At 42.6% G+C, this 27,996-nt stretch overlaps 1 protein-coding gene across 4 annotated transcripts in view; it reads left to right on the forward strand.

The window, feature by feature from the left end:
• The window catches only part of LOC137274478 (inverted formin-2-like), a 103,314-nt gene that overhangs the window by 72,121 nt on the left and 3,197 nt on the right, over positions 1-27,996 (forward strand). For all 4 annotated transcript variants that reach the window (XM_067807682.1, XM_067807681.1, XM_067807684.1 and 1 more), the window contains 12 exons: positions 12,249-12,364; positions 13,405-13,564; positions 16,722-16,900; positions 19,977-20,056; positions 20,600-21,552; positions 22,226-22,368; positions 24,238-24,402; positions 25,274-25,531; positions 25,916-26,097; positions 26,543-26,663; positions 27,220-27,384; positions 27,905-27,986. In XM_067807682.1, the coding sequence (XP_067663783.1) occupies positions 12,249-12,364; positions 13,405-13,564; positions 16,722-16,900; positions 19,977-20,056; positions 20,600-21,552; positions 22,226-22,368; positions 24,238-24,402; positions 25,274-25,531; positions 25,916-26,097; positions 26,543-26,663; positions 27,220-27,384; positions 27,905-27,986 (2,604 nt within the window). The remainder of the gene's footprint in view (positions 1-12,248; positions 12,365-13,404; positions 13,565-16,721; positions 16,901-19,976; positions 20,057-20,599; positions 21,553-22,225; positions 22,369-24,237; positions 24,403-25,273; positions 25,532-25,915; positions 26,098-26,542; positions 26,664-27,219; positions 27,385-27,904; positions 27,987-27,996) is intronic.

Genomic DNA, 27,996 nt, shown 5'->3' on the forward strand with positions numbered 1-27,996 from the left:
TCCCATAACCGGCCATCTTAAAGCAAATGCGCTGAGTGCAGAGTTAAGCAGAACACTAATTTTAAAAAATGGATTTTTCTGTTCTATTTTGTTTACGTTAATTATAGTTGTCGAAGCCGCTTGTGTCTAACGAAAGATTTGATGAATCATTTGTTGCAAGGTCTGAATAATGGCGATGGTTTAAACATTGTCATGTTTTACCGATGCTACCGATCACGTTGTTGCCCTGTGTAAAATGTGCCCACAATGCTTTATGATAAATCATTTTAAACATAAACGTATCACAGACGCACGGAACGAAAGGGCGTGTGCTTGTTCGTGTGATATTTCAGGGAACACATCTAACCTTGATGGATGATGGTAGAACATTTCAATGACGAGTCAGTGTAGTGTAACGGCACGGAGACCTGCACCTAATGTTGCGGTATGACATGTCACCGTGCACTAATCATGACAGCATTGACCTGATCGATTCAAGTCTCTGAGAACAGTAGGTATGAACTGTTTTAACAAACACACAAGAATTGTACTCATCAATCTTTGATATGATTTAATCCTCCTGTCCAGTATTTTCCTGTATGTGAAGGATTTTCATCATAAGATTAAATTCAGCACGTTAAAGTACGTGCTTTTGTGAAAAATGACCATTTGCTGGTCCAGATCTCTCACTATCGACCACCTGTCGGTTCAGGCCTCTCGATATCGACCAAGTGTTGGTCCAGACCTCTCGCTGTCGACCACTTGTTGGTCCAGGCCTCTCGCTGTCGACCACTGGTTGGTTCAGGCCTCTCGTTGTTGACCACCTTTTGTTCCAGGCCTCTCGACATCGACCACCTTTTGGTCCAGGCATCTCGTTATCGACCACCTTTTGGTCCAGGCCTCTCGCTATCGACCACTTGTTCGTTCAGGCCTCTCGTTGTCGACCACCCGTGTGTTCCAGGCCTCCTACTATCGACAACCTGTAGGTCCAGACCTCTCGCTATCGACCATCTGTTGGTTCAGGCCTCTCGCTGTTGGTCGCCTGTTGGTTCAGGCAACAGTGTTTGTTCGGGTTTTTTCGTTTTGTTTTGATATATTATCCTTTTTGTTTTATTTTTGTCCTGACCACCTGCTGTGTATTTTAGTCGAAATGCGTAGAACGAACTGCAGTTAGAGTGAGTGAGTGAGTTTAGTTTTACGCCGCACTCAGCAATATTACAGCTATATGGCGGCGGTCTGTAAATAATCGAGTCTGGACCAGACAATCCAGTGATCAACAACATGAGCATCGATCTGCGCAATTGGGAATCGATGACATGTGTCAACCAAGTCAGCGAGCCTGACCACCCGATCCCGTTAGTCGCCTCTTACGACAAGCTGAGTCGCCTTTTATGGCAAGCATGGGTTGCTGAAGGCCTATTCTACCCCGGGACCTTCACGGGTAGAACTGCGGTTAGAACGAACTAAAGTGAATGGCTCCTTCCAGTTCTTTGTAACAGTAGTTGGCCGCATGCATTTCCAGTATCATCGTGAAGGGCGCAAAGACCAGACTTAAAGCTTCAGACCAGGGACTTCTTTCACGAAGCACTGAGGTGTTCCTAAGTCACTATGGTGTCCTTAGTGCAGTGTTGAAAATAGGTTAACCTTGTAAAGGTTGTTTCTAGAAAGAAGACCCTCAACCATACGAGGAACTAAACTCGTGTCATTAGTATGACGAGCGAATTTGAAATCCACTAGGCCACCCTGCCACACTACGCGATGAAAGACTGTCTCTACGCATAAATATGTCTTCACATACATCACAAATAATTTCATGATACTGGGTCACCTTTATTGTTAGACGTAGACATATCTAGCATTGTGTATCCACATTCATATTCACACACATATATATGTCACTCATAGACATGGCATATGACAGCTCATTTGTCATTAGTTCTTGGGCAACATGATATCGGCTAAGATGTGCGGACACGGAAACGCCATTTTCAGCATATATTTGTAAACTATGAAAACACATATTATGGAATTAGACTAAGGCTGCTAACAGTTCAAAATTATCAGAATTCACATCAACCATCAGCCACTTACGGCGCCGCTAGGTCACATGACCTGTCACACACTGGGTTCGTTTAAAACTGTGAACGTATCGATCGAGAACGAACGAGGCATGCGGTTTACCGCACTGGCTCTGCACAGCTACCTGACTTAGTGAGGCCAGGATGCCTATCGTGGGAAGAAGTGGCCTGTGCTTAATGGGTCTTGTTTGACAGACGAGAATCCGGATTTTTACAATGATATGGCAAATTTGAGAGTGTGGAACAGTTACCATGGTCACACTGGCCTCATTTCTTGACAGTGGATGATTTTCAGATTTCTAATTTCCAGGATAAAAGTTGTCACATTCACCTCCAAGTTTCTTGTGTAAATCGGATCGGTTGTCGCCAAGACACTGCGGATGTTTGTGTCAATAAAGGAGACAATACGTTCGGATTCTCTCGGATGACAGTCGGATTGACTCGTGTGTTCTTAATCCAAATTGGATTAAACATGTTCACAGATTAATACGTGAGTTATCAGCGATATTAACACCATTTAACCAATGACCATTACCAATATCAAATGTATCGTATCTATCTAGCTGTGTATTAACACTCTACCGGGATATAAACGGATATGTTCCTGTCTGCCGTCCAAGACCGAATGATGATACCACGGGGGGAGAGTTTGTCCGATTTGGACGCTGATGTGGGGGAGGGGGATTGTGTACGGAGAACACGGTCTCTGGAACGTCTTGCTGACGTTGCTTACGACTGCTACCTCTCGCACTCGTGTGTCTATTTTCTCCATCACCCCAGCGTGGCCAACTTAGCTCGACTGAGGAAGAAACTCAACTCCGATGACAAACAATGGATGGTGGACTTTCTGGACCACCATGGCCTGGAGCTGCTTTTTGAATGTATGGGAGAGCACCTGGGTCATCATGCCAGTTTCTACAATGCCGTCCTCTGTGTGGAGTGCGTGTTATGCGTTAAAGCCTGTATGAACTCTGCCATTGGATTACAGTGTTTAATCACAAGTGGACAATTCGTACCCAAGTTCGCAATAGGTAATACTTTATTCTGTTTTACTTCGATTATACTAATTTCCAAGAACTCTGGAAGTCAGTTGTATCCGTTGATACTGAAAATGTTAATGCAGACTAAGTAGGGACGTCTGAGATATTGCTCTAACGGCATGGGCACTCACTCACTTATTCACTCACTCGTTATTTAGTCTTCGTGTTTTCAGTCATCGATGTGTCTCTTTAAGCACGAGATGTTCGTACACTCATTCGCTAATTTGGCAAAATGCCCCAAACAAACACTATCGCGATGTTCAAGGTATTTAGACTTGAGGAAATCAAACGCGACAATATCTGGGTTCAGATCTCATTCGTTGTGTTTGAAGCACAAGAACACTTGATTTTCTGATATCAAAATAAGGCAGACAATGTACTTGGTGTATTTCGGTATATATTATCCTGATATTAATTCTGATTCCAGTACCTATAAGCACATAACAATTACTTCCATATCAACTTGTACTTTCATTACTAACTTGCAACATCGTGTCACTGCACACCAGGATCACCCAGCCCCAGCAAATCTAGAAACTAGTGTAATCACCTGATCTGGGTGTTACAGCGATTCGTGAAGGTCCCGGGGTAGAATAGGCCCTCAGCAATCCATGCTTGCCATACAAGGTGTGCTTGTCGCAAAAGGTGACTAACGGGATCGAGTGGTCAGACTTGCTGACTTGGCTGACATGTCATCGGTTCCCAATTGTGCAGATCGATGATCATGTTGTTGATCACTGGATTGTCTGGTCCAGACTCGAGTATTTACAGACCGCCGCCATATAGCTGGAATATTACTGAGTGTGGCGTAAACTGAAGTCACTCATGTTACACGGATCTCGCAATCTGGTCTCTCCGACATTCCCCTTAACGCCCATGTCCTCGGCGTCGTGGCCAGATTCCTTGTATCTCTAGTTTGATACAGGAAACGCTGATGCTGTTGTATAACACCAGTCGGTTTGTCGCAATCAATAAGTCCTGCTTTAGCTCGGTTCTGATGATGGCTAACTCTTATCTTTCACGTTACCGGTTCTAGGTGTTTTGATGACGCATCTGTTATGTTTTGCTTTTGTTTGTTTGCTTTGTTGTTTATTGGCTCACCCAGCAACAATTCTTCAATATGACGACAGCGTGCAGGTGGTTGTTTGGGTGTTAAAGCAATGTCTCAGACATGTATTCACCACCCTTTCTCTCTCACTCTCTCTCTCACACACACAAATACACACACACACACACACATGTGCACGATCACGCGAGCACACCTTCACCCGCTATGAAGCTGACACACCGTCATAATAATTACTGAAAAAAATAAGAACAACCTATTCTTTCATATTACTATGATTAATTTGTGGAGGCCTTATTCCTTAACATGTGTTGAACAGTATCGCTGAAACCCTGATCAAACCCATTTTGTACCCTACTCAGTCATAGCCTTTTGATTATCTTGGTTACTTTAATCAGGGATACTCTACAACCTCTATATAGGCTCCCTGCTTTAATGTAACGTAAATTTGTGAAGCGAGACCTCCTTTTTGTTTGTTGTGAAGGGCAAGTGGTGGTTGCAAATACTTAATGATAGGACGGAGATGGTGGGTTTTTTTCGAAAAGCAGGATTTCTGTTCACGGTAAAGAACGATCGAGATGTATTGAGAGTGGTATTTTGTGGAAGGGAATTGTTTGTCGTTAGGATTTATAGCCAGCGATTATTGACGTTTGTGAGATGTGGAATGGATTTTGTAAACAGGTATTTCACCTGATAAGATGCTTCACGGTAGGCTGTTTTATCATGCAGACATTGTATTTGATGACTGAATGTTGTTTGACGTTCGGCGATGTTTGTGACAAGTTTGTGTTTGGTAGGTATAAACATGTATAATGGTGATAGGTGACTTATGGTAGTGGTTCTCAGGGAGTAAGGTCGTGCTTGGTATTATGTAAGTCTTAGTGCATGAAAGTGGCGGTATTATCTAGAAAATAACAATGTGAAATCTTACAGGTGGATATTCATGTTCACTCTCTACACATAAAGAAATTAAATTGTGAGGTAATTCATTTGTAAAGAGTGGGTAACGATTTGTGCTTTTAGCAAAAACGGGAAACACCCGAAAATGTTGCAAGCATTTTTCTTGTGTGGAATCGAACCCGTGTCGTGGACCTGCCGAACAAACGATTTAACCACCAAGGTAGTCCGTTTTGTTATGATATTCCCATATGTATATATAAACTGGTCAGGCCAGCGTTCATGCCTGCCATGTAGAACCTGTTTCGACAACCATTCAGTGATCCAGAACCCCTGTGTGAACTGCGTATTAGAATAGGTCCCAGCAAAGACCTGTGGCTTTACGGTGTGTCTTTGGTGTCGTTTTTTCACAATAGAAATTACTGGGTTGGCCACCGTTATGTGACTGAGTCCGCGAGGCCTTACAAAACAAACTGGCTGACGCGTGAAAGCATATGCATTACTTTTCATTTACTGGATTAACGAAAATTAAAGTACAGACCTTTTCCATTCTGGAAGTTAGAGACGAACGATGTCCTCATGATCAACCATAAATACCATCGACCCCTATCAGGATTTCAATATAAAATCGAATCCCAATATCAACAATGTCCAGTCTCTGATCATAATTTCAATAGAAACAAATAATCGCTTTGAACGTCTAAAGGAGCTCAAGTTTGGAAGGGAGATTCAGAACCTGAGGAAATCTATATTTTCAGTTAGGGCTTAGCATTGCTAGGAGGGTTCGGCAGCATGGAAAATAATGTAGTTCGGGGACTGTGAGACGATCTGCTACTTGAGTTCTTTATTGTCTCACGTTCAAAGTGGAGTAGGGGGTTGGGGAGGTGAAGGGGTCTAATCATCAATGCACACTTGACCCTATTTGAGGAAGTGACCCATGTCCAAACGGGTTGCATCTCCAGGGGCCACGGGCAATCAAAACAGGCAGCCGAATCATTGACCCTGACAATGACCCAAGGTGTTAGAAAGGATATGGCGTTTTTGACCTCATCCGGGCCATTCACAAATAAGTTGATATTTTCAACATTTCATTTCACACTTGTCTCGCATCATTGCTCCTTATACAATGTTGCATTAATATTTATTTCCGTATTGTCGCATTATGTATGTTAAACGTATATGCTTTGAAGTTCAGCAAACGTCACCAAGACCGATGAATAAATTTTATAATCAGTAATCGCTGAGCCACCGTGAGTTTGAAATGTGACCATATCACACACACACACACACACATACACACACACACACACACAGAGAGAGAGAGAGAGAGAGAGAGAGAGTTGAGTAGATGGGTGCTCATGTTGCTAATCACTGGATTGTTTTGTCCAGACTCGATTGTTTACAGACCGGCACCATGTTGCCGGAATAGTACTGAGTGCGACGTTCAACAATAAACATAAACAAAACAAACTCGCAAAAGGCGAACAACTGGATCTGGTGGTCAGCTGTGTTGACTTTTTCCTCTACTCGAAGACATGGATCGCTTTCAGCACATGAATTGCCTTTCTGATTCACACGCTGAATATCTAAGTAAACAACAGCACTGTGTCACATGATATGTATTCGCTGAGCCAGACAAGGCTCTTTTTTATTTTATCATAAAACTTACCTGAGTCATTTGCTTTTGTTATCCACACCCGGAAAACCTTGGTTATCCCTGGGAAACACTAGTGTAAATCTTCTTTTATTGCCCACCCGACCACTGACTCCATCCGGATTGGGCCTCAGAATGCGCCTGACATCTGTCGCTTGATTGTATGGGGACCCTTGTTGGCCATCACAAACTGTATTACTGCAACGCTGGTAAAAATGTAAGCATCCATATTATGAATACAAAACATATGCCTCTCAGACGAAATACAATACTTGTGACTCTTGCGTACTTCTAAACTCTTTTTTTTTCTATATTTGGGTGTTTTTGTCGCTGTTTTTTTTTTTTTTTGTTTAACGCCTCATTTGGCAAAGTTCCTGCTGTATGGCTATATGTGTAAGAAGTCATATCTGAACTACACAGTCTACTGATCAACAGCATGAGCATCGATCTACGCATCTGGGATGCGATGACGTGTCAAGCAAGTCGGCGAGTCTCACCACACGATACCGATATTGTCGCTTCTTACGGCAAGCATACATGGGTTACTGAAGGCCAATTCAGACCCCTTCTTTCACAATAAAATAAGATTAATATTCATGCCATGTCAAGTTTACTGTAGTTATAAGATACGATCTTACATGCTAAACTTATTTTGAGCGGCATATTACCTGCTAGTATTGCTGGGGACGTTTAGCCATTGATATGCATAACAGATCTGTCTTTGATTTATGACGACTTCCCAAGTGCCTCCTGTTATAGCGTGTCACAGAGACGTTACTGACGCTGCCGTTGGCGTCACATCTTTAAACGGTTAGCTGTGTGGGTGTCATGTAATTTATTTATCAAACCGATTTGTCACCACTGTCGCAATCATCATCAATTATAATCTTCTATGTAGAATAGCGAACTGCTGTGTCAGTTCTGTGTGGAGTTGCCTCCCTGAGCCGTTACATTATGCTGAGATCACATTTTCCTAGATTCACCTTAATCATGATCATAGAATTGGCATGGCTGTCTTAAATTGTTTTTAAATTAATTTAATTTATTTAAATTACAACTAATTACAGCTATGATAAAAAGTCGGCGTCGTGAGGTTTAAACAGTGAAGGCAGTTTTAGATAGAGAATGAGACTAGTGTGTTATAGATAAGCGTTTTCTACTGGCTCTCACGTTCAGCACCTTTGGGATACACTATAAGGTATCAATTTGCAACTATAATTAAGCTTCATCTTACACAAATGGAGATGAATACCTCTTTGCCCCAGGTTTCTAGGTATGAAGCCCATTTCTGGTGTCCCCCGCCATGATATTGATGGAATATTGCTAAAGGCGACGTAAAACCATACACACTCAAAAATGAAACCTTTGGATTACAACTTCCTGTTTATTACGTTGAACGGCGTTTCGGTGTAGATTCTTTCATCGTACGCGTCATCAAGCTAAAAGTGACTGTAGCCAGATGGTGAGAAGCTTATATGCATGGTGCGTTGTGACTAACAGCGGATTAACATTAACAACATGTAATAGAATAACACGTGGTATGCTCACTCACTCACTCACTCACTCATCAAGTTGTGTTAATTCGGGTTTTTCGCGGACACAAAGCTGACACACCGTCATATAACTGAAATGCAGCCCAAAGCGGCGGACGCGACTGCGAGATGTATGGACCGTCCTCATATAGATGGGAAATTCTTGAGTGCAGCAAACAAACAAACAAACAAATCAAACTGACGTTAGTCCCGCTTCACACGACTGATGATAAATAGATAAGCATTTGTCTTTAGTTGTATAACTATATTCCCCTGTTGCCTATAACATGACGCACCCATTCACATGTAATTCTTGCCATGTGATCAGAAACATTTTCAAAGATTATTGTCATGTCGTGTTACTGTCAATTAAGTGTTATGATGAGAGCTCCGCTTGTGTTCGCTGGACATTGAATAACTCAATGTGAAGTATATTCATTCAACGCCCAGCGGACAGGCCGGACATATCCAATAACCAGCTTCAACTGATAAAGAAGAAAGTATACGCTCCGAAATGTCGTGTTATTCGCAGTAAAGAACTTCGCATCCATAATCGTGCTTTTCTTACCTTCTCCACTCGTTCACTACACAATACTTTGTATGTATGCTTCGTGACATCGAAGTGCATTGTATTGGTTAGTGGGCTTATTTTTTCAATATATTAATCAATATGTTTATATAAGCACCGCCTACTGCCCTTCGATTGGAGATTTCAAATGCTGCACCACATCGGTCAAATTCAACACCCATAAAACCTCGCGATCGGTCATTGCCCTGTAATCCAACCTGCTACAGTTCTAAGTGGTACCTTGAATCATGTATCGTGTAGCATGTCACCTCGCGACGCTCCCGATATGACTACAGTGCCTCTTGATGTTGTTTAAATACTCATTTTCTTACAAAAATACTAAATACCAAAGCATCGGCGAATCTCATGTTCTATATCTTGAAGCTGTTATTGCACAACTGTGTGTGTCGGTGATGGAAGGTTCTAGATATTTCAGACGAACATTCATAAATATATCATTCCCTGTTCTGAGCAATAAAACCAGAAACAAAGGTATCTGTTATCGGTACAGTGGGCACATCATAGCTGATGTTTTAGTCATTCGGACAGTGACTTTGTGGAACAGCCGTCTCACACAGCGTGGCGGGGATGCAGATGGGAGATGCCTGGACTAAGGTTCGGTCTCTTAGTATATATTGGGATGGAAACCCATAATTCCTTTGAAATTGAAAAGGAGACGCAGTGAGATGGGAGATTCGGAAACAGAGGAAATCTAGACTAGTTCAGCTTTAGCATTACAGAAATGACTGGACTCAATGAAAACGGCTCTGTCTGTGAGGCAGACAAGGAGACGCCATGCATACCTAACGCGCGCGTGCCCGATCATGACCGGGTACTTTGTCAGCATATTTTAAAGTAACGGTTGGTTTTCACTGAATTATTCAGTAGTGTTCTTTATGTGTTTTGTAAGAAGATGATTGTTTCGGTGTATTTTCTCAAGGGGAAGAGAGACATAGTGATAGTCATTTTTAATTTGTTTTGACAACAGGAAACTATTTAGGTTGTTCAATATGAAGGTGTTGTGCTAACGATCGGTGACATGTTAAATGTTTAGTTGTTGTGTAAAGGTAATGATTTACCTCCCCTTGTAGAATAGCTTCAATGTTTGGATGGTAAACAAGTGTTTCAAAATACCAGACGCGTATGTCGCAATACCTTGGGCTGTTATCGAATAATAACTAGAGAGAAATATTATGAGTATACATGTCCATATTTTATCAAAGTTACATATAGCATGTGCCACGTCTAGGATGCAGTGATGGGAGGTGAGGGGAGGGGAGAGGGGCGAGATGATGGGAGAGGGGGTGAGGTGATTAGTGAGGGGAGAGGTGATGAGAGAGCGGGTAAGGTGATGGGAGAGGGGGCGAGGTGAGGGGAGAGGTGATGCAATTAGGGGTGAGGTGAAGGGAGAGGGGGTGAGGTGATGAGAGAGGTGGTGGGAGAGGGGGTGAGGTGATGAGAGAGGGGTTTGGGTACAATGATGTATTGTTGTGGATATTTTTATGGTTATGGAGGCGTTCTGCAAATACTAGAGTCTGGGCCAGACAATCCACCGATAAACATCTTGAAGATCGATTTACGCACTTGGCGTGCGATGATTGTGATGTCAATCACTGGATTGTCTGGTCCCGTCTCTTTGGATTCTTTTTATCTACCGTCACCATTATCTGGAATATTGCTTTGTACGATGTTAAATAACAAAGAAACCAACAAAAATGATTTCCTTTTCAACTTCACACTCGGCTTATAGTAGAAAGTTACGGTTTCTTAAACCGGGTACCTGTTGTGTGGTTTCTCCATCAGTGAACCCGTGAAGATCCGGATTATAATCGAATATCTTCAGCAATCCATAAGAGGATACTAAAGGGACCGGGTGTTCACTCTTCACTCTTTGCTGGCCTGGTTAACACATGTCATCGTATCCCACGTGCATAGGTCGATGCTCATGCTGTTGATCACTGGATTATTTGGTCCAGACTCGATTATTTACAAACCGCCGCCACGTAGCTGGAATATTGCGGACTACGGCGTAAAACTACACTCACTCACTCTCTGTCAGTGCGGAGTATGCCCCTTTAACATGTTGTGCAACTAACTTCATGATCTGTTTGCTTCTGAAAAGGTCACTCACGTAAATCGAGATCACGACCTGGATTCATTTCGCACTCTTTGTCACTTTTTTTTTAGAAATCACCTAGAACTAGACACTGTTGTCTTTGATATTCAGTGGTATTGAACAGTATTCAAGTTCAGACAAAGGAATGTCTACTAGACCAATGTGCGTCTATCTCGGTTGTCTGGGAACCTCTGAAATCAATATTTCATCATCAGTAACAGCATCTCATCTACAGGCAGTGGACCAACTTAATATCAGACCAATCGGTTTGTGCAATTTATCTGTAATGTTTGATAACTTTCCTGTTCTAGGATTCAAATGCCACAGTGACTGTGGCTGTTACCTTCAGACACATTCATTTGAAATGACAGCTTCGCACTTCTTTCTGTTATATAAACATCAAGTAGGTCATGCTGTGAGACTTGAGGCTTAACATTTGCAACATTATGTAGCGTTTCAAACATGCTTGAAAACGTACGAATTTGAAAGCGCATGTCAAGTGACGCCTTAAATGTATCTGTTGTCTCCGCGCCGCACCGATATCTCATGAACTGTTGTATCCGGTGTCTTCAAATTTTAGTGACAGCCTACATTGGGGGGTTGTGCAGACACCATTTGATATGGGTGACAGTGACCTGGTGAGTGAGTGTCTGTCCAAACCAGACCGCCGCCAAATAGCCGGAATATTGTTGAGTTCTGCGTACAACTAAACGCAATCACTCACTCACTTCTATTACGACGTGTTAGCTTACTCTGAGAGGAACTCCCGTAATATAGTTGGTAGATTTTTGCCAGAAGACAGAAGACAGGAACCCATGTTTGCTACAGGAGGACACTAATAGGATCGGGAGATCTGGCTAGCTGACTTTGAAGACATATGTCATCGTATCCCAGTTACATAGATCGATACTCATGTCGATAATCACTGGACTGATCGTTGACTAGGTTGTCATATTCCATTGTGGTTGATGAAAGTTTGCAGTTCATATCACCGAATTGCCTGGTCCAGACTCGATAATCTTCATATCGCCGCCGTTTTGTTCGAATGTTGCTGAGCACGATTTTAACAGACAGACAAAACAAACTGAATTCATTGCATCCACTCATTCATTCGCTAGACTGCAGTAGACAAAATAGACATAATTTAGACAATATAGTACATATTTTAGACAATACAGACGTATGTTAGACAATATATAGTACATATTTTAGACATTATATATATACTAGACAATATAGACATATTTTAGACAATATAGGCATATTTAAATATACGGTAGAAAGATCATTATATATATCTGTATATGTCTGTTGTCAGCCCTGGACACGACGAACGCTATGGTCAAGAAGCAGGTGTTCGAGCTGTTGTCTGCCCTGTGTGTCTACTCCCCCGAGGGATATCGACTTGCCCTAGACGCCCTGGAGACGTTCAAGGTAGGCCACGTCGCTGCCCCTGTGTGATTTAATCAAATCTGAATATGATCAATACTTGCATTCCATAAAACAGGCTGTTGGAAATGTTGCATTTAAAGAAAATGATATTAATTTAAAAAAAATTAAAATAATTAAAAAATATCCCAGTTTGATGACTCAACCCATAGTTTCACACGCTCACAATTTAATCACAAACATTTGAGTAAAACTTGTTTTAACATTTTTTCATGAGTATTAGTCAGTTCATTAATGGAAATTTAAAGAATTGAAGTTCGTGTATGGAATTAAACATTCCCGATCTTATATAGCCCTGGAGACCCGGATTAGATCTGGTCTTCAGCAGCACGTGCTTGTCGTAAGAGACGACTAACGGGATCGGTGTTGAGAGTTGCCGGCTTTGTTGATGCGTGTAAACATATCACGTTTCACACTGGATGGATACTCTTGAAATGACGACTTATTATTGACAGATCGCCGTCATACACATAGAATAATGTGTATTGAGAGCGGCCATTTACCACTGCCATAAGTTTAAGACAAGTCTGGAGAAAAGTATTTCAATCATGAAGCTTAACAAACATGACAGAATTTTATTGCTTTAAATTAATTATTTAAACCTTTCTGCGAACAATATGCGAATTTGTACAAATATGAGTATTGTAGCGAACAAGTACGTGTACAGCATGGTCCAGGCAGTACATGAATATGCATGAATAACAGCTTCTCTGTTATCTTATTCTACAGATGGCGTTTTAGAGCTAATTCTTCCTCTTTCGGTGAATGCTGAGTCAGTAAAAAAGTAGATAGATAGATAGATAGATAGATAGATAGATAGATAGATAGATAGATAGATAGATTATAACATGTTTACACACCAGAAGAGGGTGGGGGAGGAAATGTACAATGATAACAAAATAAATTCGCAGTAAACTGGATTGGAGTAATCCACAAAGATAACAATGTATTGTAATGACAATAGTGGTGTTGTTATTACTATGATTCTGTTCTAATGATGGGAGATTTACAAACATCCCTTTCAGACGATGAAGAAACTACGATATCGGTTCAGTCTGATCGTGAACGAACTGAAAGGGGCGGAGTTGGTGCCGTACAGGACAACGTTGGTAGCGTTCATCAACTGTATCCTGGTGGCCACCGACGATCTCAGAGAACGAACTATGATTAGGAGCGAGTTTATAGGTGGGTTCTGAGGGGTGAATGAGTAAGGGTTGTCTCTGCTTTTAGCAATATTTGACTAATCTAGCCTAATCTGAACCAGAAAAAGGCTTCACATATTTTACCCATGTGGAGAATCGAACCCTAGATTTTGGCGTGACTAGTGAACGCCTTAATCATTAGGCTACCCCACCGTCGTTGTCACAGACTATTAGTATTATACTACAGAGTATTATTTGAAACCATAACATATTTTTCAGACCATGAAGCACAATATTTCCATTTTGTCAACTATCATGAATCCGTTTTTAACCTTTTGTGGAAAAAAATATGTTTCAAAATATACATGCTCACATCAAATGACCGAGTCCTTTATTTGAGTAGTACACGTTCTCTTAAGATTGTGGGTCTGAGTAGGATCTAATTCACTCAAAAACACTTGACCCGTCAGTTCAATCTGAACTGAATGGACGCAAAAATAACGACACATTCACCAAAAGTAGATTTATCACCCAAACTCGGATCGTGTTATACGAGCTAAAAGTATGGAATGAATACTACATGCTCTCAACTGGCGATAAAGTGGTGTGTTTTTAACAAGGCAGTATATTCCTCACCCTCACATCCTGGCCAGGTTTGGACGACTGTTCTGTGAAACACTGGGTCCTTGTCTTTGTCCAATAAGATAATGCGATATTGGCAATATAACTGGATCGTAAAAGACTTTCGTGACCCGATTCCAAAATAGCTATATCATTGACATGTACTTCAATTTGGTCTGCGCTCAACGGAAAGGCTTGTAAGTGAATAACATGTATACAATGTTAGCTTGAGTGCAACTTGAGACTCTTTGAAATTAGTATCTGTGAATCGAGGTACCTATTTCAACGAAAGCGTCATCAGACCTAAAGAGTGTACTTTTGATAATAAAAACAGAAACAGAGAGGGAGAGAATTGTTTATATTTTAAAGTTATATTTTATGTTACTGTTAATAATGTATTTTTTGTGGGGTGTTAGGGGATGTTTTAGTTTTTGAATGTAGAGGGTTTGGGGTTTTCCTTTTTTGTTGGGGTGGGGTAGCGGTGTTGAGGGTATGAGAGCTTGGTTGTCTCATAGTGGACTCACAATTTTACCCAGCAAAGACAGGGAAACAACAAGCATCGTTTCTACTTTATTTTCATACAAGGAATAGGGACGAATAAAACAAAAATGTAATCCAACTTTTTATTATAGTGGCGCGTATTTTGAAGAACAAGTAGAAAATGTTCCCAAAACACAGATACCAGGCCATGTGGCATGATATGGCCTATGGGGAACAAGAGCTTATATACAAAATACTTTACCGTTGATATTTTTTCGTGCTGCAATTGACAATACACGTTTTCAATACCAGGAAATGAGTGTTCACAATACCCACGCGTTGCAATATACGCTGTCCCTGTCAGTCAACGCTTCGCTCCGACAGGTAGGTAATTAATCGGGGATGATTAACAAAGATGCCTGAATGAAATACACACCTGTCTCCAGTTTAAACCAGAGTGTCATCTCCACGTCCATAAGAACAGATTTCATTCCATTCCACTACTGCAATCGGAGAATGCCGATTCTGCGTCACGTTAGTGGAACATTTTAAGGTTTAGATTCCATCATAAACCAGAAATATGAGGGTACTTAGCCACCCTGCCATGAGCCCTCGACCTGGTGAGTCCCAGTGATGTTTCTGTTCTCTGTTTTGTGGGAAATTCAAATCGTTAAATGGGTGAAATGACACGCACTGTCGTGGTTATTCAAAGCACGCGATTGTTTAATTATTACCTACCATCCTTGTTTTATCCTCATCTTGCCGCGCGTCAGATAGGGTAAGGACATTTACCATGTTTTAACGTCTTCGGCACGACGAGATGTCGAGCACAACCTCCTGATTATCAAACTTCCGTGTTCTGGTTAGCCGGCTCCACACTGACAGGATCCACTGTACGGGATCCTCGTCACAAAATTGCTGAGACGTTTCAACACAAAACGGCTGGACTATTACGAGACTGGACAAAAACACAAGTTCACTGTCTCACTCACTCACATACGCCCGCGTGGCCTCTCCCCCCCCCCCTCTCTTTCTCTCTCTCTCTCTCTCTCTCATTCACTCACTCACTTCAGCAGAAATCTATCCATGGTGAGTTCATATGTCCAGGAACCCGCCCTACAAAACAATCATCGTTAAACCCACGCCTTTTCTCACTATCTCACGACAGCTGTTCAGCGCTTAGGCATCTTTGTGAAGCAGGTGGTTAATGTTGCCTCGAGCAACGCTTCGAAATTCAGCAATTTGCTTATTTTTGGAATGTATTTATGAATAATTACGTCACGTGACACTTAGCGGTGTTTGGCGCCAATCTTGTGACAACCACAACCCAAATCACGATATAATTCAGTTTCTGCATCTTTATGTATCAATGCTAACTAGAGGCAAGGCATAATTGAATAATTAATTCAATTGACAGGGAACGGCGGTTTAAATTCGATTTAACTGGACCTGCCATTAGAAGTACCCCTTTGTAGAATATCAAATATTGGAAAAGCCAAGATAGATGTTGACATAATTATTGCACGCATGGGGTAATTTTAAATAGTTCTAGCACACAAGCAATTGGATACTTTTTTAACTCTCTGTTATCAGAATCGCATCTTTCTCTCTGCTGGTGATATCAGTCTGCCTAGCAGCTCAAAATGTGGATATTGGCAGCAGAACGATTTCTGTCAGGTTCCAAATGCATGACATCACTTATTACTAGATATGTTGGACATATGATACTGCTTCTAGTGGGGCAGTGGGGTAGCCTACACGGTAAAACACCCAAACGTCACACGGAAGGTCAGGGTTTGACTCCTCACATGGGTTCAATGTATTGAACTCAATTCTGGTGTCTCCAGTGGAACACATTTTCAGATTTATGTATTGATAACGTTCCATGACGGATAGTATTGAATTTCATTGTATGTTGAACAAAGGGGCATATATCTGTATTTGTGATTTGCTAATCTGGTAAATAGTAAATCCAATCGATGTATATTCCAGTGGGACAGTGAATGCTGCATGGGATTTGTATGTGTGCAAACACCGTGGCTTTAATTCGTGTCACAGCCTTAATATAACGTCATTGTAATACTGATTTATTGTCAAAGGTCTCAACCTCCTTGACCTTATCCATGAGATGCGCGACATCGACGACGACGACCTCAACATTCAGTGTGACGTCTTTGACGACGAGAAGCACGATGATGACGAGGAGCTTGCTGCCATGACGTCAGCAGCACTTGACATCAGCAACCCAGAGGAGGTGTTCAAAGTTGTCCTTCAGAAGGTAGGTCGATGTGTACCTTTAGAAAACAAGTGAAACTAAGCAAATCTGATCAAATTGACGCAAATGGCATGGTCTCTTAATACAATTATACAGACTCTCCCTGACTGCTTACCAGGCGGTGGGGTGGCCTAATGGTTCGCTCCTCAGGCCGAAGACCCGGGTTCGATTTCCCATAGCGGTACAACGTGTGAAGCCCATTTCTGGTGTTCCCCACCGCGATATTGCTAGAATATTGCTAGGAGCTGCGTTAAACCAAACTCACTCACTCAATCTGCTTACAGCTTCTGCTTTCAAATAGAGCCATTTAATCTTAAATCTTAATCTCATTCATGTTATTTGCTTGCGATAGTTCCATGTGGTTTCAGACTGTTTTAGTTTTCTTCATTCGGAACGAATACCGGCCTATTTCGGATTACACCGAGGCGCCCTTCACCGCCGTATCTATTGCCTATTTGCCTCATTTACCTACAGATCCCCTAGGGTTTCCAGTAGTAATTATTAATTTGAATGTATCTTACATGAAACCCTGAAATTAACCAGACGCCAACTGCAAGCTGCCAAACACTGTCATCAATTCAAAAAAGTGCGTACGGTTTTACGCCGCTTTTAACAATATGCCAGCAACATCACGGCGGAGGACACTGGATATGGGCTTCACATATTGTGTCCATAAGGGGAATCGAACCCGGGTCTTTGGCGTGACAAGCGAACGCTGTAACAACTTCCTCACCGCCCCTCATCCATTCAATGATTCCCTGTCTCTGTGTTCAACCTCATTCATACAATGGCGGTAAACCATGATACGGGAAACGATTCATCTTCAGCTCTGCTGACACCTTGAAATATGATTTTGGAAACCTAGTGAACTCAGGCGCGAACAGTATGAAAAAAGACTGTCAAAATGGCCAATAAGTCTCGAAGGAAATCTACATCTGTCAGTTGCCTCCTGAATAACCTCGAGCCACGGCGCTCCGCGCTGTTTTCCAGTCACGTAAACGGAGCTAAGAGCATGGTCGGAGCTAATTCATTTGTGTAACCCATCGGTCACTGGAAGGCTTGGCCAGCCACCATCAGCCTCTACATCACTCCTTGCATCACCTGTATGACACGTTGCACGTCTCTCCGTCTTAATGTCATTACCGTGTTTTGTGGCGAGATAATTATTGTCGTGTTATTATATGAAACTTGACCTATAGGAGAAGACGTGTGTAATGTTTAGTGTGCCATCAGTCTTTACCCCAGGCAACTGATAATGTATCTGTGGACGTTAGTCCCCATCTCCCGCTCCATCTAACATCGATGCAGTGCGATGTGTTGCTGGACTTTAAATATGGCGTTATGAAATTATTGGACAGATGGCCCAAACTGCGCAATGCGGACACAGATATCTACATCCCCTTGCTTGTGAATCGTTCGATTAAAACCTTAATACAAAACTAATGTCTGAATGAAGGACAAAGTAGGTACTTCCATGTCATTGATCTCATGTAGCCCATCGTTGCCTCCCTTTGGAGATTCCGACGCTGGGCTGTTATTACTTGTCTAGTGGTTTTTCTGATTCTAACTGGACTCAGAAAGAATTATTTATAACAAATGACATAGTTGTAATTTTTAGTCATAAACACTTTCTCATGCAATGTTCTACGACGGAATTGTGACACTAAAATTGTCTCGCCGTTACCACTCTCTCTCTCTCTCTCTCTCTCTCTTTCTCTCTCTCTCTCATATTGACGTCTTCCAATCCTCGACTTCACCTGGAACGTCTCAATATTTCTCATCTCCATAACAACTTCATAACTTGCATCAGCACACGCCTTTAAAGCAAACTTCAAATTGATCACATTACACAGATGAGATCCCAGGCTGATGAAATTAAATATTTTGATACAACCTTCGATAAAATGGTTACCACAACTCGTAATCAAGATTAAGCTCTACTTGATCCGCATTCCCAAATTAATTGAAAACCCATTTTTTCCTTCTTATCTCATGATCGAAACTAGTTCTTCGGCTTACAACTGTTGCCCAAGACGAGAGGTGATTGGAAGTTATTGTCCGAGCAGCGCAGGGTTTCTCTTTGGTGTGGACATACCGCTGTGATATGTTAGTGTGGCGATTGCACGACGGCGGGGGAAACACAATGCTCATTTTTCCGCTGATAGAACTGTAAGATATCCGACAGAGACCTCTCAGTTTAAATTCAGCAGTGTAGCTTTGTGAAAAGGAGCTGAAGTGATGGATCGTGCCTGCGTCTTGATGGGTGGACGGTGTTTATTCCTCGTGGTTTCAAATGGATATTGATGGCGGATTCAGAACAACCGCTGGCAGCGCCATCAATCTGAAGTCCGCATCCTAAGCTTCTCCAGTTGTCAGCGATTTTCCCTTCATTAAAATATGAACAATCTGAAATATAATCCTTCAAGTTAAAAATGGAATTCAGAAAGTGTCATTGAAAATTGATTTATTGAATATCAGTGTCCGCTAGCTGAGGCGCTTCGCATCATACGTTTACGCCCCGGACAAATACGGGTCGGATGTGTATTGATTACGGGCATAGCGTGCCCTTTCGTGCTAGGCGCAACAATTCGTTCTTCAGAGTTGCGTCCAGGAATCATACGGTCGGAAGGTCGAATCCAGAGAAAGGGTTTTGCCGTGTGGTTAACTAGTAACCTTGAATGGTTTAAGGTCGAGACAGTAATTACCAAATCTTCTCATACTGTTATCCGATGTCATGTGACGTGCATGTTGGACCCATCGGTTCTCACACACCCATTCCCTAAACCACTCACTCATTCACCCACCCATACACTCAACCAATGTCTCACCAACTCACATACCCTCAACCACACACTTACTCATTCCCTCAACCACTTACTGACACAACCACTCACTCACTCAACCACTCATTCACACTCACTCTTACCTCCACACCTATACAATCATCTTGTTATCAAGATGGCAACTTTACAGACGAGGACAGGTGGGAGTATTGGTGAAACGCGTAAACGGTGTTGATGTGACACATTGATGGTGTTTATGTTAACAGCTTGTTGAGATACCCATTGTTCCCTTCCAGGTGTACAACACACCCCACGCCGACGTGTTCCTGTCTATCCTGCAGTCGCTGCTGCAGATCGACCCTGACACACATCTCAGGTAACTCTCCTCACGTAGCATCTATCTCTTACAACACATGTGTAAGATAACACACCCCACCTAACTCCTATCTGACGTAGCACATATCTCAGAGAACATATACCTCTTGTAGCACATGTGTAGGGAAACGCGTATATTAATTCCGTTTATTTAGTACTGGAGAGGCCTGTAGTGCAGTGAGGGAGCCTTGTCACGGGTTCGATTCCCCACATGTGCACAGAGTGTAAAACCCATTTCTGGAGTCCCCCGCGGTGATATTGCTGAAAGTTTGCCAAAAGCGCCGTAATACTAAACTCACTCACTCACTCACTCTTGCTCACTGCCCTGGTTGATGCACGTCAGCGCCAGCTGGATCTATATTCTTCATGTGAATCATAGTCTTGTTGTCAAATCCAGTTAAATGACGATGTTAAATATGTCCCACTATAACAACACTTTGCATAACATTCTCGTGGCTACAGTTTATGAGGCACAGCTTTTGTTGCCCAACATGGTTGTTGAATATTGCTAAAATCACTGATTCTAGTCAACTGTCATCTTCAGTGACAACCAGTGGAAGTTGATGGAGTTAGCGTCGCGCAAGATGGTGGTGCTGAAAGATACAGAAGACGTCAACAAGATGGTGGTTGACAGGATCATGTCACCCCGGGCGTCGCCTCCGAGAGACGAGGTCCACCGTAAAGACATTGCAATACAGACTGAAAAACTGCCAGCTGGTAATGGAGAAGTGCCAGGAAGTGAGGGAGTTGTCTCCCCTTCGACAGGAGAGGTTGTGTTAGTGAATGGTTTAGACCATCAAACGGATGGACTCATTTTGCCACCAACAAAACCAACAGAAGCCTGGACTGAAGAGAGTCAAATTGGCACAGCCAGTGAAGTTTCCTGCTCGTCATCAAATGCCGTCTGTGATAGAGATTCTTCCAGTAATGGATTGTCAAATGGTGCTAAGAACTCGTCAACAAATGGTGCTATCCCTCCACCCCCACCTCCACCACCTCAAAGTGCTTCAGGGTCTTCTACACCGCTACCATCTGGGGTTCCGCCACCCCCACCCCCACCCCCACCCCCACCCCCGCCCCCTCCTCCACCAAGTGGGATACCACCACCACCACCACCACCTCCACCACCACCCCCAGGAGGAATCCCCCCTCCACCTCCTCCTCCTCCACCACCAGGGGGGATTCCCCCTCCACCTCCACCCCCACCTCCACCGGGTGGGATTCCCCCTCCACCTCCACCCCCGCCAGGCAGCGGTATTCCACCCCCACCCCCACCCCCACCTGGCAGCGGCATTCCTCCTCCACCTCCACCGCCAGGAGGTGGACCACCTCCACCCCCACCTCCACCTGGTGCCCCACCACCGCCAGGTGGAAACCGACCACACCCTCTTCAGTTCCGGAGTCCTGTTCCTAGTTTCCAAGGCATCTCAACACCAAAACCGAAACACAAAATGAAGACTTTCAACTGGTCAAAGGTGCCGCCAACGGCAATGAACAGTAAGTACAGACTGAGCGCAAACATGGACTCCAGAGATATACCTCATAATGTCCATTTAATCATCTAAAGTGATTAATAGGTACTTGACTTTGCTATTGTGTTTCGCCAAACACTGACTGGGGCAGTCAACACTCTAGTCTGTAAATGTTTGGAATAACATTCATTGAACTGACTTAATAATTGATAACATGGAGGGTGCGACTGATGGAGCTGAAGATGCCTATCCTTTTCGTGAACGCGTAGCGTCACCATAGATTCATGCTGTAAAGTACCGCCAATTAAATATAGCTGCAGGCAAGTAATGTTATATTGTGGGCCGATGGTCCACATACGCTCTGTGAAAAAGAAGTGATTTTTTAGTTATCCAGTCATACATCCTTCACAATTTCGGGAGCAATCGAGACCTGTTATCCTCTGGTGCTGACGTTTTGTCAGATGCACACAAGGTTTGGCTTACACAAGCATCAAGTTCATACACACGTATGATAACGATAGAAGGATCTCTGTTGTAAAGAAGGATTTCTAAAACATTGAACTATTTCATTAACTCCCGAAAGCTGCAGTTGGTTTTGACAGCCACAGAAGAACCATCTGATTCTGGAGTGTATTCATCTGAATACCAATTCTTCATCATACGTAAATGTCTAATGTTTCTACATGTGTACATTCCAGGTGAGGGCAACGTGTGGAAGGAAGTTTTGACCATGTCTGACAAGGTGAAGGTCCAGTACGACACCATTGAACAGCTCTTCTGTCAGAAGACTGTGGACAAAACTAAACCTGTAGAACAGACGAAGGTCAAGGCTCCGACAGAGGTAAGGCAAGGGGGATAATGCTTGGCTCCCTTGGATATTCTCGCTTACAAACGGTCCTCATAGTGTAGTGGTTAGAGCGTCCGTCCGGAGAGCGAAAGGTCATCCATTGCCTGTACTCAACCCACTCTCAGCTCAGATTATAAGACTATCGAGACTTCCTCAGGCCTACAATACAAACGGTGAACAAATCATCAAAAACTGGAAATTCCTTGTACTTCTGTTTTACCCTGTACTGAGCTTTATTTCAAATGCTTTGTGCTAGTTTAAATGATTTGATTGGTAGGCGACTGCAGGGTTATTCCATGGTACAATAAATGCCCTAGGACCTCGGGTTATGGCTCAGTGTATTTCATGGTGCCAGAAGGTTGTGGCCCGTTGATGTTTGTATGCTGGCCAGCACTAGGCCCCTACACATTTCACCCGAGTTCGGACCCGTGAAGGTCCCGGGGTAGAATGGGTCTTCAGCAACCCATGCTTGCCATAAAAGGTGACTGTGCTTGTCGTAAGAGGCGACTAACGGGATGGGTGGTCAGGCTCGATGACTTGGTTGACACATGTCATCGGTTCCCATTGCGCAGATCGATGGTCATGTTGTTGATCACTGGATTGTCTGGCCTAGACTCGATTATTTACATACCACCGCAATATAGCTGGAATATTGCTGAGTGCAGCATAAAACTAAACTCATTCATTCACTCACCCGTGTTCGACTCCCTACATGGGTTAAATGTCTAAAGCCCATTTCTGGTTTGGGCCGTGGTATAGGTTGAATATTGCTAAAAGCCGCGTGAAACTTAAGTTTAAGTTCTGTCGGACTCTTTTTAGGGTGTTACTCGGTTTCCTTCAAATGTTCGTTATAGTCTCTGATCAGACTATAGATGGCAATTTGGTCGCTCAGCCAGATATGACGACGGACCGTCGACTCACCTGGCATGAAATGCATGCGCCGCCTACTGGCACAAGGAGTCATCTCAAAGATCATGGTATTTTGTGCTTTTTCATGTGTGTTGATTCTACTGATTAACATCTTATGTTTCTTTCATTCATGTTGTGTAAAAGAGTATGATACCTGATACCCATAGAAAAGCATAGTATTAAATATCTCAAAATATATAGGTGGCATGACCACCCGCATATCGACAGGGCTGGATATTGTTATATATCTTAGGACATGCCATGTACTTCCCTACTTTAATTTCCCGATGGGATTATCATATCGTGGGTGATATCTCTGTTCCCAGCCCGACCCCAGCCATCGTCAGCTTCACCCCTAGTGGTTTAGCTTTTGAGGCGACCCTTCCTACTTGCTTTTTGTAGGGATAATGAGACTCCATGTTAGCTAAATTATTAATACTTTCAGCTATCGTTTATAATGAAGCTAAGAGTAATTTCCAAATGGGCATTGAAAATTGTAATCAAAAATCATCGCCACTAATTTGCATAAAGCCATAGTTTGTTAAAAAAAAGTATCTTTTGACTTTAAAACAATACGGATTCGTCTTTTCTGCACAAATCTCTTCTCAGTAAAGTCCTCTTGTCATGTTTCCTATCTCCTCACCACTGGAACTGTAGTTAGACCGAACTTAGTTTAACAGATATTTCACACTTTCACACTGTCAGCCACATAGATTTGTAGAGATAAACGTTAAAAAACAGTTTATTTCTATTTCCGACAGTACTATAAAACCTCCCTCGTATACATCTCATGCCAGATCTACTAAGTAATATGAAAGAATGCTGTGGTGTTAAATTCATCTGGCTGCTTGTGTGTTAGCTGTTATCTTGGGGATAGTGTTATCTTTATTGGGTTTTGCTAATACTAGTGTTGTACTGAGCGACATCTAATAACTAGCAACTACCATCTGGCAGGTGAACCTTCTGGACATGAAGCGCAGCATGAACGTCAACATCTTCCTCAAGCAGTTCAAAGCAAAAAATGAGGAAGTCGTCCAGATGATTAAAGATGGTGATGATGCTGTCATTGGTGCGGAAAGACTTCGCGGACTACAGAAGATCATCCCGGAACCAGATGAGGTGGGTATAAAGGATAGCAGTCAATTCTTAATTTTGGTACAATTGTGTTTGCCATCAATCCTGTGTACAACATCGTCCGACATGTGTATCAAGAACAAAAGGTAAAATGAAATAGAAAAATCTCCTAGGCAGGTCCAGCACAGATCATGGACTCACGGAATGTGGTCAGTTAAAGTTGATTAGTTTTTCAGCAGGAAGCTTCTGGTTTCTAGACCCACTTCAAACATTTCACTACTTTCGTGTGATGGACCCGTGAAGGTCCCGGGGTAGAATAGGTCTTCAGCAACCCATACTTGCCATAAAAGGCAATTATGCTTGTCGTAAGAGACGACTAACGGAATCGGGTGGTCAGGCTCGCTGACTTGGTTGACCATGTCATCGGTTTCCAATTGCGCAGATCGATGCTCATGTTGTTGATCACTGGATTGTCTGGTCCAGACTCGATTATTTACAGACCGCCGCCATGTAACTGGAATATTGCTGAGTGCGGCGTAAAACTTAACTCGCTCACTCACTTCGTGTGATGGCGTTGTGGAAGAAATTGGAGAATTCATGTAATTACGGATTCGAACCTGGTTTCTGGAGATGTCGTACATCAAAGTTAGCACACGGTTTTAAGTTGTACAAAAGTCAGTACTGGGTGGTATGGCCCATCACCTGTCTTGTCAAGATTGCTCACAACAAACACTTACTGTTATCACATTGTGTAAGGGGCGGATGTTACCATTAGGACAGGACATGCTTACTCCTTTTCATTTATCGATGAAAGTTTCACCTACATATTTACACCCACTATATTCTGTTTCGGCAGTTCTCTTGGACGCTTTATATTTGGAACATACGTTTGACATGTTACATCTTTCACTGTCAGATTGCGACCATTAAGGCGTATGACGGGGACAAGGCAAAGTTAGGGAACGCTGAGAAATTCTACCTATTGCTGTCCGACCTGTCTGGATACAAGGTCAGGGTCGAAGGCATGCTTCTGAAGGACGAGTTCCGCACCGTCATGGAGACTCTCGTCCCCAACGTCAAAGTCGTCATCGATGCCGGGAAGATGGTCATGGATAACGAGTCGCTGAAAGCTTTCTTGAGATACGTCTTACATACGGGCAACTTTATGAACTCGGTGAGTCTCTGCAAGTAGCTTCATATTGTAGGGTTCGTGTAAACTCTATAGTAATGACGCTTAAGTTGTGTTTGCTGAAACATGCATCCTGTGATGGAGGCAATACTTTGGAAGTGTCAAAATCCCACCTTAGTTCTGTGGGCGGAGTGGAGCGGTGACAAGCATATATACTAGTATTCAAGAAGCAGGTTTGGTTGCTTGCATACCGCAAGTTGGCGCGCGCAGGAGCTGTGAACCAACATAGGACTGAAAGTGGCGCCTCGCGAGACTGAAAGGCTCTATAACCAATTCTTTGTTTCACTTTTAGCAATCGTAGAAGTTTGTTTGATTGTTAACCGTGTGTTTATGACTGTTGCAACTACGTGTTATATATCCGCGTTTCAGGGTGGGTACGCGGGGAACGCTCTCGGCTTCAAGGTGGCCTCCCTGACCAAGCTGATGGACACACGGGCCAACAAACCCCGGGTGACGCTGCTACACTTCCTGGTAGGGGAGGCGGAGAAGGAGAGTGGGGAGATACTGGACTTCGCTCAGGTCCTCCTACCAACACTGACATCTGCAAGCAGGTGCGTGATGACAGGATCACTGGCCTCACAATAGTCTTATACCTTAGAAGTTCTTAGTCTTCGATCTGGTCAGTCTTGTTGACTTGGTTGACGCATGTCATCGAATCTCAAGTGCCTAGATCAATGATTTTGTTGTTAATCACTGGGTTGTCTAGTCCAGACTCAAATTATTTACAGAGCACTTCCATACAGCTGGAATATTGCTGAGTGCGGCGTAATACTAAAATTATTTACTCAATGCGTGAAGCAAATATAGGTGTGGTTTAATATTGTTAAAAGCAGGGAAATTCCATTCACTCCAAATGTTGTGTTTATCACCTCATGAATAAATATTTTAATGTAACGATGAATTAATCATTTTATCTAAAATTACTATTACTATAACTAATCATTTAGTTAAATCGTACCCGTGATTACCCGACTATTCCTGCTGTTGCTTTTTCAGACTAACAGTGGACAATCTCAAATCTGAGCTTGCTCAGCTGAAGACCAGCGTCAAGAAGCTACAGACTCAGGTGGACAAGTCTGGAGACGACATCAAAAACCAGTTCCAGAAGTTCATGCTGGTCAGCAAATATTTACATATATGAGGGTATCCATCCCATCAGTTATAATCCAGAACCAAAACATTCCGGGTGATCATTGTTGGCCACATCTACCCAACTACGATCCCCTATGGGGATGCGGAGTTACAAATAATCACAACAAGCAATACCGATCGTAAGATTCGATAGTGGATCAGGGCCCCGTTCCTCAAGTCGTGCCGCTTTAATAAAACATGCCTCTCTGTTCAGTAAATGCACTGGTTTATTGGTATTTTAAGTTTATAATTTCGCATAAATCTACATATTGTAGGGATTTCTGGTGATCACGGGATGTTTACTGTCTCTTTTAAATTTTTTACTGAAATTTTAAAAAATGGTTACGAACATTACATTTGCTTGTTTGGTAATGCAAGTATTATCTAGTAACAGAAATATGTAATAAAAGGTAATCCACCAAAGGCTATAATATGTAATATTAGCGTCATTCTCGATATACGGAGGATACGATGGGAAAGCGCTTATATCACATATTCCATCATTTAGCCACAGTTAAGCATATTCATTAACTGTTTTTCAGTCAGCCAGCGAGGACATAAAAGCGGTTGATGATAAATTTGAGGAGGTGGATGAACTCGCGAAGAAGATGGCACACCACTTCTGTGAGAATGAGAACAGTTTCAAGATGGAGGAATGCCTCACGACCTTCAAGACCTTCTGTGAGAAGGTCAATCAATGTCAGAAGGTAGGTCCACCGTTTCCAGAGACATTATTTCCCAAGGCGGATTCCGGGGTAAAATTAACATTGACAGCTGAAGTTGACATTGTTTACATAATACTGTCTGTTACATTCTTTTTATCTAATATGTACTTATTTATTTAGAGACCCGCCAAGGTCCCGGTTAGAATAGGCCTTCAGCAACATATGCTTGTCATAAAAGGCGGCTATATTCATGTGGTAAGAGGCGACTAACGGAATCGGGTGGTCAGGCTCGCTGACTTGGTTGGCACATGTCATCGGTTCTCATAAACAGATGCTCACGCTGTTGATCACTGGATTGTCTGGTCCAGACTCAATTATTTACAGACCGCCGCTATGTAGCTGGAATATTGCTGTTTGCCGGGTAAAACTAAACTCACTCATTCACTCACAGTGACTATTTATTTAGAATCGTATAGCAGAATGATACAGATGAATATCATGATGAGAAGAATATTTACGCTTACTGCATTTGAGAAAATCATTTGCTGTTGCTGAATTTAAGGAAAACACTCAAAGGCGGATTCAAGAGGAAAAGGCTGAGAGACGGAAAAAGGAACAAGAAGCTATGAAAGCCAAACACGGAAGTGAGTGATT

The sequence above is a fragment of the Haliotis asinina genome, chromosome 2 (assembly GCF_037392515.1).
Source record: "Haliotis asinina isolate JCU_RB_2024 chromosome 2, JCU_Hal_asi_v2, whole genome shotgun sequence".
Taxonomy (NCBI): Eukaryota; Metazoa; Mollusca; class Gastropoda; order Lepetellida; family Haliotidae; genus Haliotis; species Haliotis asinina.